At 34.4% G+C, this 17,425-nt stretch overlaps 1 protein-coding gene across 1 annotated transcript in view; it reads left to right on the top strand.

The window, feature by feature from the left end:
* The first annotated feature begins 1,164 nt into the window (after positions 1-1,164).
* Positions 1,165-17,425, top strand: part of LOC126809590 (sestrin-1) — a 28,548-nt gene continuing 12,287 nt past the window's right edge. Inside the window, exons 1-2 of the mRNA XM_050534221.2 lie at positions 1,165-1,831; positions 14,303-14,371. Coding sequence (XP_050390178.1) covers positions 1,532-1,831; positions 14,303-14,371 — 369 coding nt within the window. The 5' untranslated portion in view covers positions 1,165-1,531. The remainder of the gene's footprint in view (positions 1,832-14,302; positions 14,372-17,425) is intronic.

Raw genomic sequence — 17,425 nt, 5'->3', positions numbered from 1 at the left:
CACCAGTTTTTCCAGTCAAATCAATGGTGCAATTTTATAGTGTCTCAGTGCAGTGCGATTTTAACTGGGTGTTCGATTTTGTTTTCTCAATTTTTAATAACTGAAATGAATTGCATAGAAATATATAACACTTGGTACTTTGACCTTCACCTAGATATTTATGTATATTTTATGTATCTTTTATTAAATGGGCAAAATAAGACAAGGATGTGCTCAGCTGGTGTGTTTTATTTGCAACATGCTCTAGTATTATGATGTTGTATATCTTCCTGTAAAATTTCCACTTTAGTTCACCGATAAGATACGGAAACCGTAACATGGGGATCCATATCATACCTAAAAGTTTCCGGATGAAAAAACACCTGTTCTTGTCTGATTTGATATTTGTTGTTTATTTCTTACAATGACTGTCTATGTAGTTTGTCTTGTTCGCGGGTTTGTCTTGTCGGTTCTCCTGCACTTACCAACAGAATATTCGAGAATACATTATTAATGATATTGACCAGGCGACGCAGTTATTGTTGACGTCCCAATCAATGGGGAAACCGTTCTTTCGGTTTCGTAATACAGGCTTCCACAGTGTACTACTACTACTAAACATGTATTTTAACCTTCGTTACGAAAGAAATCGGGGGGTTGGATGGCCGAATGGTTAGCACGTGCGCGCTGTATCATAAAGCCTGTCGTTGAGTCAACTGGCGTGGTTTCGAATCCCCAGTTTTTACGTGACAATGAGTAGGGTCGCCTGTCCAACCTCGTGTGTTTTCTCCGGGTCCTCCGGTTTCCTCCCACTGCTAAAGACCCCTACGCGCAATCGAATTATTGAAATAAAATTAAACCATATGTTAGTCCCGAAATGACCTAGTTTGTGTCGAGTGGACGTTAAACCCCATTTCTCTCTCTCTCACGAAAGAAATCAAGCCCTAACTAACAGTTTCGTTCAGCTGTGCTCATTTGCATAAATATATCTTGTAGACCTATTATCATATTGCCATCAGCTGATAAATAGGTCGGGTCATTTGCAGCATCGACCCCAGTTTCTTCATTCTAATTGGTTAGATGCGGCGGTGTGATCACTGATGTATTCGCTTTATATTCACGCATGCGTATACGAAGGTTAATAATATCACCGGCGAATATTTATACGTCATTGGCGAATCCATGTTGAGCAAACGTCGGTCCAAAGTATGTTATGTTCTGGAGTGATATGTACATTATCCGTTGGTCTGATGACTTTATATATATCTCTGGAGTTTAATTAAAGATTTGGGCTTTGGACTTTTATAGGATAATAACGTAACAAACCTCAACTCGAATGTGCCGGTAGTGAAATCGCCTGCAAAAGCCACACACACAAGACCGGCGGAAGACTTGATGACTGACGTTGTGTGTCAAATCAGCTGATTATTTTGTCACCCCGAATACATTTTAAGATAAAAGAAGATTACGTTTAGTAGGTTTTGAATTGACAAGACAATACTCAGAAAGTTGAAGACATTTTGATACACTAAGTCCCAAGAATACCATTTGGATGGCAGATGAAAGCGAAGTTGTTCAACGAGACAAAGAATCTTTAAGGTTCTTCCATGTAATATGTTATCGGGACCCAATAGCTCGGAAAAAGGGCTTGGATTTGCTTAAATCCAGTTTTGATGCCCTTATAGATCGATATGGCAGCCCAAGAGAAGTTGATTCGAGTAATAATATTTCGAATGGGTTTGATGCGAAACGTCAGATAATTGAACATTTACCGGGCTTGTTGAGACTATCTATTCAATGTCCATTTAAGGATGTTAGAGAAACGTGTAAAAGTATACTGGCCGATATAAAGGTTAGTGTCCCATTTTGCAACTTTTAACAACATTGTTTTCAGTCATAATAGTTTTTACCGTGAGATTATTGATATTGCGCGATGAAGATGTCAAATTATGTCTTGCTTAAATCACATCGGCAGAGGTGATGTCACGCGTTAACCACGATTTTCCACGTTGTAAAACAAGGGAATAACGGTTAATAATAAATGTTTCCATTTAAAGTTTAGATCTGTTTCAAATTTAGAAATTGGTTTTCTTCGGATAATAGATTATGAATTGATAGGGTTGTTCGATGGTTATAGGTGCTATTTAACTCGCTTCGCCGTCGTCAACCCGAGAGGACAAGCCTATTATTATTATTGTTATGGGTGTTAGGTGTGCGGCTGTTATTTCTGATCCACTTATTTAATTTGGCGATTATTTAATTACCGTAGTAATACTTTGTTAATAAATACTCGACAATAATGAATAGATTTTATGAAACAGTAAATTTACAAAAATGTGATAAATGAATTTGTAGTATAGTATTATTGGCACTATGACTATTACTGCCTAAGTAGGCATACTTGACTGAGGGTAATAATAGTCCTGAATTTTCATATTAAATGCAATTATAATATATAGTTTCATAGAAATGAAAATTCGGGGGGGGGGGGCATTTTTGATTTTCTTTTAGATGTACAAAACTACTTACCCAGGGTACTTCCATTTCTTGCCACAAGAGGAAGTGTTGTGCTTATTTATAAAATAACTAAACCTGGTTGATTTGGGTTAAGAATCAAATATTAGATATTAATTTGGTTATTATTGGATGATAATCTATCTTCTCTCAAATGTTACAACTTACACAAATTAATTTTAAAAAATGCTTCAAATGAACTGAAATAAATGTTAAAAAAGTAATGATCAAGGTTCAATGAACAAAATTTGAGGATTCAGGTCGAAAAGAAACTTAATTATGTTGGATGGGAAATTAATATACAAACCTGTCTGATGATTTGCACTTTACTTTTCCAAAGAAAATTTAGAATGCAAAGAATTTGTGCAAGAACGAATTACTGTCTGTTCCAGGAGATACATGTACCCTGACTCAAAAATTCCTCGCCATGTCTTCAGTTTTTAATTTAAACTGCCAAAACTTGGTGACATTGTGACATACCTGAAATTATCACCCCGTTGCTTTCTTTGTCAATCCTTACAACCTAGAAGTTTGATAAAATCCACTTTTCTCTAGTAAATTTCACATCATTTCATTCTCAGGATACAAACATTATGAGTTCATCTGCATAAATTGGGAGACTTGCATTTTGTGTAAGGAGTAGACAGGGATCTCCAAATCGGGTACATTCGGTTAGAAATGTTTAGTGAAGGAAAATTCGCCTGTTTGTTTTGCGGCAATAATACTTATGAGGGTTTCACACTGTGAAACTTGTGTTAAACACTTGTTTTTTAGTCGGATTAATATTATGTTCTGTTTCCACCAGCTTATTTCGCAGTAACTGCTCATTAAGCTACACAATAGCACTAGCTATCATGATTATTGATACACAATATTATTTTATCTCAATTTAGCTGATATATCTGGATAGCCCTCGTAAATAAGCAGAGCAGGGCGAGAACCGATTTTCGTACTCTGTTTTCCCGCAAATGTTATTTAACTTTTTCATTATCTAATATTTGTATTCAAAACATTTATATACATGTAGGGTTGATATATAAGATCAACCGAAAATCCATGAATCGTTTTAAATTTTTGCCGTTTTCAAGAAATAGGCAATTTTGTGGGAGTCACTTTTCAAAACAATAAAATATTGTTCTATTTTCATGATATTTGCACCATTTCATTTCTACTGTGACTGTTCATTATTGTAGCATGTCATTTTTGCAAAACTTGTACTTTTAACCTTTATAAAACAAACTTTTATTTCAAATGTACCCGTTTCTTTATAATTAAATTTTAAATCGTTAAAATTAGATTTTAAATCTTTAATTCCACTCATCTAAAAGCACAAATCAATACGAACATATAGATATCAAAAGATAGTTTATACTTTGATGCAATTGTCCAAAAGCACCTTTTTACGTCGTTTGCGAACACATCTATAGTGATTTTGAAAAAAACTTTATTTTCAACCTTTAAAGCAAACATTCTTTTTCTAAAGAGTTTTATTCTGTACCCTTTAATAATACTGTTTAGTAATTTCCTTTAAGTAATATTGTATAGATATATATACGATCAAGCACTTATCACAAAATTATTTCTTACATTAACCATTGCCAAGAAATGGCTGATTTTGCACCGGTCACTTTGTAAAGGTTCCACTCGTCAACATGCTTTCACAAATGGCCATTTCGTGCTCATATGGGAATATGTTAATGTGGCGTCAGTTAAAGGATAACAGGCACCAGTGAAACCTGTCATGACTCCATCGCAGTTATAGTTTTCCATAATTTTCTGAGCTATTTTTAAACCTTTTTTTTTTGCAAAGTAAATGCCGATATTTTAATATCTCTCACAGTTCATTGTATCATAGTATTGCATTGCTACCAAAATGTTCCCCACATAACATTTATTGGACAACAGTTTCGCATTACGGTAATGAATAGTTTATATTTGTGATTTAGGCACGCAAGATTTGTTTCAGATATTAAGTTAGAAAAGACAAAAAAAGCGAATCTTAGAAAATATAACCCCTTGAATAATTGATTATTGTTATCTACAATTTATTATTTCTAGATGAAAATTAGGCGAGATGTAGTTATTATGGAGTTGTTTCGAGAAACAGAATTATTTACACAAGTTGTCTATGCATTAATTACATCCGTAAAGTCCGTTTTGAAGGAGGGCCTATCTACAAAACCAGAAAAGGGCAAAATTATAAAATAAGAGATACCATCCACCGACACCTGTGAAGTGTTCTGCATTACATAACCTTGATTGAAAAATGAAATGAAATGATGTAATTGATGTTTACCAGGTCATAATGCGCCAGACATTATAGTCCTTGATTTAAGACTTGCCTATGTAATAATATATAAAAATGGTTTTACTTTTGTTGAAGGCTTCATGAGAAATTCGGTTACATATATACAATTAGTTGGATCATCACTCCAGCTTAAATTCAAGTTTACAATTTCCGAGAGTTCTCAAGGCAAAGTCTTATTCAAAGGAATAACTATGCAACCCGCGATGACTTTTGTATATAATGGACCAAGTTATTTTTGTGTACGTCTATAGCCTCCATCCAAATTTCCATCACGTGTCGGGTCTGGATGAAATTTGTATGTAATTTATATCAATTTCAAAACGCTACAACCCTAGGGTCCAATTAAATATTCAAGGCAGTTGGACAAACCACTGTGGTCCTGGATCCCTTAAAAATAAAATTTATATTCTACTGGGCTGAAACAACTTCATTAACATCCAATTATGCCGAAAAGACTCCTCAAAGCCAAACCAACATCCTCAGCCATCTTTAACTATTCCAGATAACTAAATTAAACATGTCTGATGTTCAGTAGCGCGATAGGAACAAGCCACGATTTTTCAAGAGAGAGACGTTATATAGCTTGATCCTAAATTAGTTCCCCCATGTAAGAAAGTAATGGGATGGAAATTCCAGGTACATGTATGTCACTACGTTTTAGCTGTTTTAATTAGAAATTGAAGAAATGGAAAGCAATTTTCTTGTTGTAGTGTCACCTGGAACAGACAGTAATCTGTGATTGACATATGCAACAAATATGGGCGAACATCAAACCCTTAGTTTAATTATTTAACACAAAGCAGAGATCATTTTAAGTGTCAAAACATACATGTAAGAAAGGTGTACTAAAAACATAACATGAAATTAGTGTGGCCTAAGTAGGGTATTTTCAGGTCACATCATTGATAGATTCTTCTAATTAATTCCTAATTATGAACAGGATGACAGGAAAATAAAAGACTTCAGGAAACTAATTTACTGTAAACTTACAGGCAAACCTTTAGTTTTCTCTAACAATTATGGAATATGGAAGCCTATAACTACCATTCATAATTTCTACTTTTCGCCTCTTCAGAACACGAAAGTCGAAAAGTAGAAGTTACGACAAAATGTGAGGCGACAAGACGGTATACAAGCCAAAATCAACTCAAAAATAGGAAATTAAGAAATAACACACCGCGATAATAGCGCCCCCCGTTTTTTCTTAATTTCTACTTTTCGACTTGCATTTTGGCTTGTATACCGTCTTGTCGACTTTCGACTTAGTCATATTTTTGTATTTATTGATGTCAGTAAGAAGGCGCCAACACACTATACAAGCCAAAATGTAACTCGAAAAGTAGAAATTAGGAAATTAACACACTGCGCTATTAGCGACCTATGATCTGTCGTACTGTCGACTTTTCTACTTTTCGCCTAGGAAGTTGTTGTAGTCTCTGCCTTCCAGGTCACATTTGAATACGCGCATACAGACATTTTTGTTAACGGGAATTGCGCGTATTCAAATGTGACCTGGAAGGCAGAGACTACAACAACTTCCTAGGCGAAAAGTCGACAATACGACAGATCATAGGTCGCTAATAGCGCAGTGTGTTAATTTCCTAATTTCTACTTTTCGAGTTACATTTTGGCTTGTATAGCGTGTTGGCGCCTTCTTACTGACATCAATAAATACAAAAATATGACTAAGTCGAAAGTCGACAAGACGGTATACAAGCCAAAATGCAAGTCGAAAAGTAGAAATTAAGAAAAAACGGGGGGCGCTATTATCGCGGTGTGTTATTTCTTAATTTCCTATTTTTGAGTTGATTTTGGCTTGTATACCGTCTTGTCGCCTCACATTTTGTCGTAACTTCGACTTTCGTGTTCTGAAGAGGCAAAAAGTAGAAATTATGAATGGTAGTTATAGGCTTCCATAAACAATACTATTAAAGATATTTTCTTCTCAACATGTCAGATGTAGCTTTGATGTGCCGAATAATCTAATAGACCCAAGAAATTAAAGGATCAGGAGTCTTTTAAACATTAATCTTGTTAATTTGTTACAGAATGATCAAAGCTCCCTAAATGTCAAACCTTTTTTAGTTGAAAAGTAAATGATAACTTGTGCAGGCAATTCGTTCGTGATTTTTACATAGGGATTGTACATGTAATTCTCCATTCTATTATTCAGTCATTTTCTGAATCCCTTTCTGTAAGAAAATAAATGAAATAGATTAAAAATAACCTTTACTCAGCCAGTTATAGAAAATTCAATCGCTAGTCTACTATGGGAAATGCTCCCATTTTATGTTGTCTGTTTGAGTGAAGCCTGTATGTGTCACTGCAGACATGGGGTTGTACAGCTCAGTGAATGCTTTAAGATATTCAGAGCGCAATCTGCCAATTACAGGCCTTTCTTTATGGCTTAAATGGTATATAAATAATTAATTAGACATTTATTAACATAACAAGACCATTATCAACTCTCGATGCCTTCAGATGGCTCTGATTTTAAGTAGATTAGAACGGTTTGGCCATTTAATTTAAAAATGCAGAAGCGAGGCTTAGACTCGAATAACCAGCATTGTGGTTACAGTAATAAACAATCAATGCACACATCATGTTAAAACTACAAACAGTGATTAGTTCGCTCAGAATAAATTAATTTGCATTATCTACTTTTGAACTACATGTAATAGCAAAAGTTCTTTATCTAAATCTTACATAATGTATTTAAATGGACAGTCCCCAGATCCATTCACTTGATGTGCATTTGTTACATGTATGTATCTTGGGGAGCCACAGTGGGTAAGTGGGTAAGAAGCTGGCTTGTTAGTCTGGGAGAGAGAGAAAGAGATAGAGAGAGAGAGAAATGGGGTTTAACATCCACTCGACAATAGAGGACAATATTGGTATCAGTCATTATCACATATAATATGTGATAGAACTGGTTAAATACCTTCCAAATATAATTTTCACACTGAGATCATTGCTACGATAGAAGATGCTAGATGCATTATACTTCTATAAAACTGACTGAAGTGACGAGTAATACGGGCGAATTTCACAGCCTCACATAACTTTTGGTCTTCGAACAAATTATTAGTGAGCATAAATTCGCCCATGCACAAATGTATCTGTTATCATTCATCACTTCAGTCACTTATATGAAATCTTCATAACACATCTATCGTAGCAATGATATGTGTTAATATTATATTTGGAACGTGTTTAACCAGTTCTATCACATATCTGATAATGACTGACACCAATATTGTCCTTTAAATCAATAGTAAAATATGTCAGCAAATTCAGCAATGCTCATTTAAAATGACTATACATGTAAACTAATGACTAGTGTACCCTTTTCCTGTTTCCTGTTCCTAATGACAAAAAACTTTTATAAATGGAAATATATGGCACAAACAGAGCAAAATTGTCAGTTTATATACATATTTATTAGTTATTTGAAATATAAAGTAGGTGTTATGTCACTAAGGTGTTAAAACCGTGACTATTGAATAATAATAATATACACCACTATTAGCCAGGTTTGTGTATTCAGTAGTGATACATGTATGTATTAAAAAAAATAAAAATAGTAACATCTTTTACAGCTACATGTAGTTACCAGGCCCGTAGCCAGCCTGCTGGTTGCGGAGGGGCAGTAAAGTTTTTCAATGGGTCGGGGGCAGGGAATTCTCTCCCCCCGTACGAAGGGGGTACCGGGGTCCTCCCCAGTGACGCATCATGAGGTCGCTGGGCCTTGAGGCAGCCTAGCTACCGGGCCTCAGTGACAAGATGACAACGTAAGGGGCGGGGTGTGTGGGTGTGTGTGTGTGTGTCCTCTTGGGGTTTAAGGGGTCAGGGGGTCCTCCCCGGGGGAATTTTTTGAAATTTCGACCAGAAATGGTGGTCTGGAGAGTATATCCCATATGGGAAGTCATACACTTAGTTCTAAGCAGAAAAAACTATCACAGAGAGGGGGGCACTGGGAAGGGATCCCACGGCCAGTCCGGCCCGATGATATCGGTTCACGATTTTTGTCGAGCAAACTGGTTGAGTGAGAAACAGGGGCCCGACGGAAATATTAGACATTTAACAAGACCGCTACCTGTCAACCAGAAATAATGTTTCGGGTTATGGAAACATTTCAGATATCAACGACAATAATTTCAAAACTCATCTGGTGATCTTTCTGAAATTTATATGCATTATTTAGATCACTGAATCGAAGAAGCCTATTGAATTTCGGCAATTTCCGTTTATTACGTCTAGAGTTATGGCCCTTGTTTCACTTTATTAATCCTTGTGAACGCTCTCACGTCAAAAGTTATCATCCGATCTTTCTGAAATTTATATGCATTATTTAGGTTACTGAAACGAAGAAGCCTATTAAATTTCAGCAATTTCCGTTTATTACGTCTAGAGTTATGACCCTTGTTTCACTTTATTGATCCTTGTGAACGCTCTGTCAAAAGTTATCATTCGATCTTTCTGAAAATTATATGCATTATTTAAATTAGTGAGTTGAAGAATCCTATTGAATTTCAGCAATTTCCGTTTATTACGCCTAGAGTTATGGCCCTTGTTTAACTAAAAGTTATATCCGATCTTTCTGAAATTTACATGCATTATTTAAATTGGTGAAATGAAGAAGCCTATTGAATTTCAGCAATTTCCGTTTATTACGTCTAGAGTTATGGCCCTTGTTTCACTTTATTGAACCTTGTGAACACTCCAACGCCAAAAGTTATCATTGGATCTTTGTGAAATTTATATGCATGATTTAAATTATTGAAACGAAAAAGCCTATTAAATTTCAGCAATTTACAATAATTACAATAGTTATTGCCCTTGTTTCACTTTGTTAAACCTTGTTAATGCTCGATTGATGATAGTTATCATCCAATATGTATGAAATTTATATGCATCATTTAAATTTGTGAAACAGGTCTATTGAATTTCAGCAATTTCCGTCAATGATTTCTAGAGTTATGGCGATTGTGAACGTTTGAATGACAAAAATGATCATGTGATATGTATGAAATTTATATGCATTATTCAAATTAGTAAAACGAAAAAGCCTGTCAAATCTCAACAATTTCTGTAGATTACCTCCAGAGTTGAGACCCTTGTTTCAGTTTGTAGAAACCCAGGAGGTCTCAAAAGTTCTGGGGCCTGTTTCACGAAATTTTAACTAAGATAAAATCTAAATTTTAGTAACTTGATTGGATAATATCAGATTGATTTTAGTGCTTAGCCAATCAAAATTGAAGTATCTACTAAAATTTGGATTTTATCTTTAGTTAAGATTTCGAGAAACAGGGCCCAGGTACTTAAGAAAATAATGTGTAAGAAAATGTGTGGGTCATGGACACAATAAAATTACTATTGGTTTATCATTTTGACTACAGATTTGTAGAACATACATGTACTGTATACAACCTTGCCATTTTACAAAACAAATGGTTGATTACATGGCCATGTACTGTACTCATGCATTGACATTTACATGTTGTAAAATATAGACCCTACTGTGTGGCAAGACTGTGTCATCCCTCAGGTTGATTTGACCAAATTTTACTATATATAGAACTGATGAAACTAATTTGATAATGTAGATACATGTGTCTGCCTTGATACAGTTGGCTAAATTGTAAGCGATTAATATTGTTTTTTTTAAACATACTGGCCTTGGCTGTCATTATTGTTGTAAAGAGGTCTAAATTTAAGGCCAGTTTAGTTGTGGTCTGTTCATTAACAGATTCTAAAGCCCATGAGTGTTTCAAGAGGCAGCATCTATACTGTGAACACCCCTAACTTGTTAATGGAAGATTCTGTTTACCTAATAAGTTTATATTTAGCATTCCAAATTATTTTGTATTACATCATGCCTTATTCTTGTAGACTTGTGACCTTTATTGGACTTTTTATACGCCCACATTGAAATGTGGTCATATATTGTCGTCGCCCCGTCCGTCCGTCCGTCGGTCGGTCTGGCGCCCACAATTGCTTGTGGACAGTCTAAGAGGCCAAAGTTAATATCCGATTGACTTTAAATTTATACACAGTGTTTAAGGTCATGAGATGAAGAGGATTATTGATTTTCAGCGATTTCCGATAATTACTGCCAGAGTTATGGCCCTTGATCACTTCAAAAAAATCTTGTGGACGCCCTAGAGGTCAAATTTAATATCTGATTGACTGTAAATTTATACACAGTTTTTAAGGTCATGAGACGAAGAAGCCTATTGATTTTCAGCGATTTCTGATGATTACTGCCAGAGTTATGGCCCTTGATCACTTCAAAATATCTTGTGGATGTTCTAGAGGCTAAAGATAATATCCGATTGACTTTAAATTTATACACAGTATTTAAGCTCATGAGACGAAGAAGCCTTTTGATTTTCAGCGATTTCGGATAATTACTGCCAGAGTTATGGCCCTTGATCATTTCAAAGAATCTTGTAGACGCCCTAGAGGCTAAAGTTAATATCCGATTGACTTTAAATTTATACGCAGTGTTTTAGGATCATGAGGCGAAGAAGCCTATTGATTTAAAGCGATTTCAGATAATTACTGCCAGAGTTATGGCCCTTGATCATTTCAAAGAATCTTGTGGACGCCCTAAAGGCTAAAGTTAATATCCGATTGACTTTAAATCTATACGCAGTGTTTGAGGTCATGAGACGAAGTATCCTATTGATTTTCAACGATTTCCAATCTTGAAAAATCTTGTGACGCTCTAGACGCTAAAGTTATCATCCGATTGACTTCAGATTGATACACAGAGTTTAAGGTCTTGTGATAACTCCATGATATTAAATGTTTCGTATACTAAACGTTAGCATGGGCCAGAACTTTATAAAAACCAAACAAATTCTAATGATTTTCTGATAATTACTTAAGGAGTTTTTACTCTTATTCAAATGTTTCAAAAGTAAAAATATGCGACAACTCTTGTTGACTGCCTGAACGATTTAGCTTCCGTGGGTGCATGTTTCCTTGCCTGGCAACCTTTACCTTTAATAGGCTATCTATGTCTACATGTACAATGTATATTATACATGTACATGTAGGTACCTTTTCAAGATATACATATGTGTGCATGCCCAGGAACATATTGAAATTTGATGTAGATTGTGATTTCCTTTCACATACATCCTTTAATCTGATTTGTTGCACCCCAAAATGGATATATCTTGGATTGTGACCTGTTTCGAATGAGAATAACATAGTGGGGCAGATATGTGAAATGGGCGTGCACTTCCTTCATAGTATTTTCTAAAAATGGTCATAATTCTAATCGAATAGATGTATCATTTGCACCTCCTTCTTTGCTAAACAGATGTCAAGAATTCATGACCATTTTTAGAAAACACTATGAAGGAGAACATTATGAGTCTTCGTATGTGTTTTACTGGATTCCTTGACATCAAAAACATAGGTATAGACGTCAAGATCATTGAAACCGGTGCAGATACAGAAATTTTTGTCGGGAACGGCTAGAGTGACGTCGTGGTTCCCGCCATTTTTAAAATCTGCATACCCCAAAAGTGCCAAAACCCCCATGGCCAAATTTTAATGCCTCTTTCCGGAAGTGCACAACTCGACCAAAAAATGTTACATATCCGCCTCACTAACAGTCCTCTAAATTTCATGGGGCAAATGGATATTTTTGAATGGCTAGAACGTCTTCACGGTGGCTTAAAATGTGCATTTATGTTTCTGCCACTGAGGTTTCTAACACTTACCAGTTGGTGCCTACATGTAATTGCTTGGTTTTCTGGTTAATAAGGCTTTATAAATTGTGGTAAAAATTGATAGTCCAGTTAAACGAATGGAGCTTGCTTAAGAGCAAGTGTACAATATATTTAAATAAAAAACATGTTCCAAATAAACGCCTACTTGTCTTTCCATTCAGTATCTTCATCCTAGACAGTTAGAATTCTGTTAAAGATACATTATGGGAGATAAGATAAAAAGAAAAAAGCTGGCAGTTCTCACAATAATAGTTAAAAACTAGATAATGTAAAGGTAATTTGCTGAAAATTTCAGTCAAATTGATCTACTCTGAACCGAGAATTTGGCGATTGAATTTTGGACCTAGCCTTGATCATCATTACTAAAGTCGGTGCAATAAAATACATAGTCTCAGTTATCCAGTTTTCGATTTAATCCTGAATGAGAGTTGAGCAGCAGATCGGATCCTAATCCAGTAAATATTGTAGGCTAGCAATGGCATTGATAGTTGATTATTGTCTGGATTAGTTAATTAATGTCTAATTAATAATTTAGGTAACATTTCGGGCCTTAACAAAGACCTGCAATAGGCAGATTTAGATCTTGTAGTTGCATAATGTATGGTTATTACATGTACAATGTAGTTATACATGTATTGTGTTTAAATTTATTATTCACAATGATCACATGAGCGTCACTTCAAATTTGCTGATATATATTTGGAATATTTTTATATTTGGTATCTGGAGTAACACCATCTCTTTACATATATACAGTTGTAACTACCAGTATTTCAACTTAACAACAAAACTTTATGCCATCTGAGCTCAAAAGAAATATCCCTTGGATGTAGGTATGCCTACAAAGCATTAACAATGCAACTAGAAAAATTATTGAGATCGAAAAACATGCAATTGCTAAGAATAACTATGACTTCTTAAAGATACATTATGGAAGATGAGATTAAGAGCTGCCAGTTCTAAGTATAATAGTTAAAAACTAGATAATCTATACGGGATATGCTGAAAATTTCAGTCAAATTGATCCACTCTGAACCAAATTACAAGCGATTAAAATTTAGGCCTAGGCTCGATCATCATTACTAAAGTCGTTATGATCAAAAATATAGTCTCGGTTATCCATTTTTGGATTTAGTCATGAATGAGCACTGAGCAGCAAAACAGATTCAAATCCAATGAAAATCTGACACATAAGATGCCATCAAGGGTTGATTATGGTCTTTTCATGTTAATAAATGTCTATTTAATAATTTAGATAACATTTCAGGCCTAAAGAAAGACCTGCAATAGGCAGAATTAGCTCTTGCATAATGTATGTTTAACTGTTTCATTGACTTTAAAGCATGATATACACGTATTAAAGGTGTTAACATATTGAATTACATATTATTATCAGTTTCACGAAGATTAAATATGTGATTAATTTTGAATATTTCTTTTATTCAGAATTTATAATTAGCGTTGGATAAATGCCTACTAAAAAAAAAAAAAAGTTTTCTTAAAAAGATAATATAATTGAAATTAAATGTATATATTTCACCGGTGGGTACTTTTCAGTCTTAAATCAAGCTTTTCTAACCATTATGAAATTTTCTACTTGCCATTTCAAATTGACTGACTCATTTTCTTTGCATTTACGCTGAACATTTTGTGGTTGTTTTAGAATATAATTGCCGGCTTGGATAGTGTTACATGTACGTTTTACCAAATTAGCATCATAATTTGATATGTAAATTTTATTTTCTATTTGCAGGAACGAAAAGGAATAAAGTTGCCGAGAAAAACTGGTGGAGGACCAAGTCACTTTATTGCAGAGAATGATGTAAGTTGGTAATACAAAACTAAGAATCATGTACCTTATAACTGCTTTACATGTAGGTGAGAAGTATTAGCCAGTGTATCAATGTGAGGGCTGTCTAAAATTATTTTAAATATACATGTTTTTCCAAGAAATATAACTATACATGTACGTACACTTCTATCTAATTTCTGATATAATCAATTAGATTATGCTATAGTATGAAATAGATTAAATGCACATATGCAATCAAAAATCTTTCGTGAAATATTTAGACTAATTTGAGTTATCTCCCTTGGTATATATCCATGCACTGTATCCTGCTGGTTGTACATCACTCACACTGATCAGCAGTGAATATTTGCTAGGCCGTTACAATCACTGATAAGGATGACATTGATACGATTTAATGAGCCACAAATTTTAACTTTTTTCCTCCGACAAATTAAATTCTAAAAGATTTTTGTAATGTATTAGAAAAATAAAGAGGTTTGAAGTATTTGTAGGTAAAAAATTTGTCCTAATTTAGTGTAAATGGGTATTGAAATGAGTAAAAGGGACCATCTTGCCCAAAACTTTAACGTCTTATGTAAAAAATGCAGTCATCTTTTACAGAGAAATTAGAAGACTTTCGTAATTCTCTGTGAAACAGATTGGTATCACTATGTGATAACATTAAAGTGGCTTTCCTCAAGATATCCTTAATGTGATTATGAATTTTAATGTATAAATTGGAATTAGTGCTGCAATTTTACCCATTTAATGTCAAAAATATACATTATATATTACCTTAGTTTAGGGCTGCAACGATACGCCAGGCCAAGATACGATGCGCATCACGATTCATAGTCTACGGTACAATTAATATCTTTCACTGTGAAAATTCGAAGGCCTACTTTTATGATTTACCGTACTTTAAATGCGGTGTTTTCTAGGTCAACTGACCAGATTTCATTGATGTCATGCTTAACGTGAAATCCTAAAAACTCCCATACTTTACTTGTGACTTATATACTTGGTATGGGGGATTTCGATCTCATATTTGCTTTTGTCGATCGTGTGACTTGAATTTGGTAAATACATTATGAAACAATTTCAGATGGCTGGCTCATAGTGCCACAACAATTTCAGCCAATGAAAAGCTTTCTCGTTGACCGGTCAGTCATTGATTACGGCACAACAAAGGAAAAAAGGTTGCGAAGATTTTAATATTAAAGATACATTATGTAAGATTTAGATAAAGAGCTAGTCATTCTTGCTATAATAGTTCGAAAATAGATAATGTAAAATGGAAAATTTGAAATTTTCATTCAAATTACTCTATTGCGAGCGAAGATATTAGCCTTTGAAGGTTTGACAAGACGTGTGCAATAATTTCAACCACCGTACTGGTTGTTCGAAGCTAAGTCTTGCTCCTCCATTTTTAGCTTAAATCAAAATATGGCTGAACTGTTCTAATCTATTTAATTTAATATCGGAAAAATCTGATGCCATCGAGAGTTGATTATGGCCTGGATATGTTAATTAATGTCTAATTAATAATTAGAAAACATTTCAGGCCTAAAGAAAGACCTGCAATAGGCCGATATATCTCTTGCATAACGTATGTTTAAATATTCTTATACAGTAATATTATCACAAATCGCATATTACGAACGTATATATATATATTATTATGTTGTTTTTTCCCGCATATTATTCAAGTGAGCAATTTCAACGCAACTTAATTTCCAGCGCGACTTGCTTAACCAGACTGACGAAATAGCTTTAATAAGCCACTTCATGTGTCAAAAACGGCTTAACGCTCACTGAAAGTAAAAAAGTTATTTTGCTCATGGACTTATTTACGCATTTAAAGGAATATCAGTCTATTTTTATGAAATTATTATTTGAATAACGAATCGCAATACGGCCATTGATCGATCGTGCATTGTGGATTTTTAAAACATCGCGGTTCATCGATAAATCGTTACAGCCCTACCTTAGGTTTATGCTGTACATGTAGGCTACATTCCTTATTCCTTAAAAATAGGCCATAATTTTATCCTGTTAATATTTCCCAGGAGACTTTGATATTCCAAAATCAACTTTGCCATCCACATTTCCAGACATTACGTGTAAATATGTACATTCCCTTAATGAAGATATAGACTTAAATGTTGTTGAAAAGGTTATTTAAATAACATTATTTCTTTTGACAAGCTTATTCAGTAGCATTTTGTGAAATCCTCCAGGTTTGAACTGCTGTTGCATAATTGCTATAAAAATTTACACTAGGCCAAAGGATAAACACAGCATAATTAGGACTTTATAATAGACTGTCTTTGTCAATAAACCACTAGACCCATAAGGTGACCATTACATCATTTGATGTAAGAACTTACTAAGTATTATGTCACTTGACATCATGGGTAGTGTAACCAACAATAACCCCATCAACACAACTGTTAAATTGAGGAATAAAGGGGTGAAAGATAATGGCATGCCATTGCGGAGTCAATACCTTTCATAGGGGGAGCATGAGGTCAAAACACACCTAAACTTTTAATTGCTTAAGAAGAAGTGCTGCATCAGCAGTTCTAGATTTTGTTATTCTCTTTTGTTAGTTTTGAAGAAAAATAAGGAAACACAATACTGATTGTTACAATTTTAAAAGAACACAATGGAGGGAAACACAATTGTTATGTTTTTTTTCTTATCCTATATCAAAATTGGTATTATAACCAAACCCAACTTTCTAATTAAAGATACACTATGTAAGATTAGATAAAGAGCTAGCCATTCTTGCTATAATAGTTCGAAAAAAGATAATGTAAAATGAATAATTCGACAAGACGTGTGCAATAATTTCAACCACCATACTGGTTGTTCAAAGCTAAGTCTCGCTCCTCCATTTTTAGATTAAATCAAAATATGGCTGAACGGTTCTAATCTATTTAATATCGAAGAAATCTGATTTCTTTTGAGAGTTGGTTATGGCCTGGATCGGTTAATTAATGTCTAATTAATAATTTATAAAACATTTCAGACCTAAAGAAAGACCTGCAATAGGCAGATTTAGCTCTTGCATAATGTATG

This window comes from Patella vulgata, chromosome 2, assembly GCF_932274485.2.
Source record: "Patella vulgata chromosome 2, xgPatVulg1.2, whole genome shotgun sequence".
In the NCBI taxonomy this organism is placed as follows: domain Eukaryota; kingdom Metazoa; phylum Mollusca; class Gastropoda; family Patellidae; genus Patella; species Patella vulgata.
The sequence above is the reverse complement of the archived record's forward strand: the minus strand, read 5'-3'. Positions and strand labels throughout refer to the sequence as shown.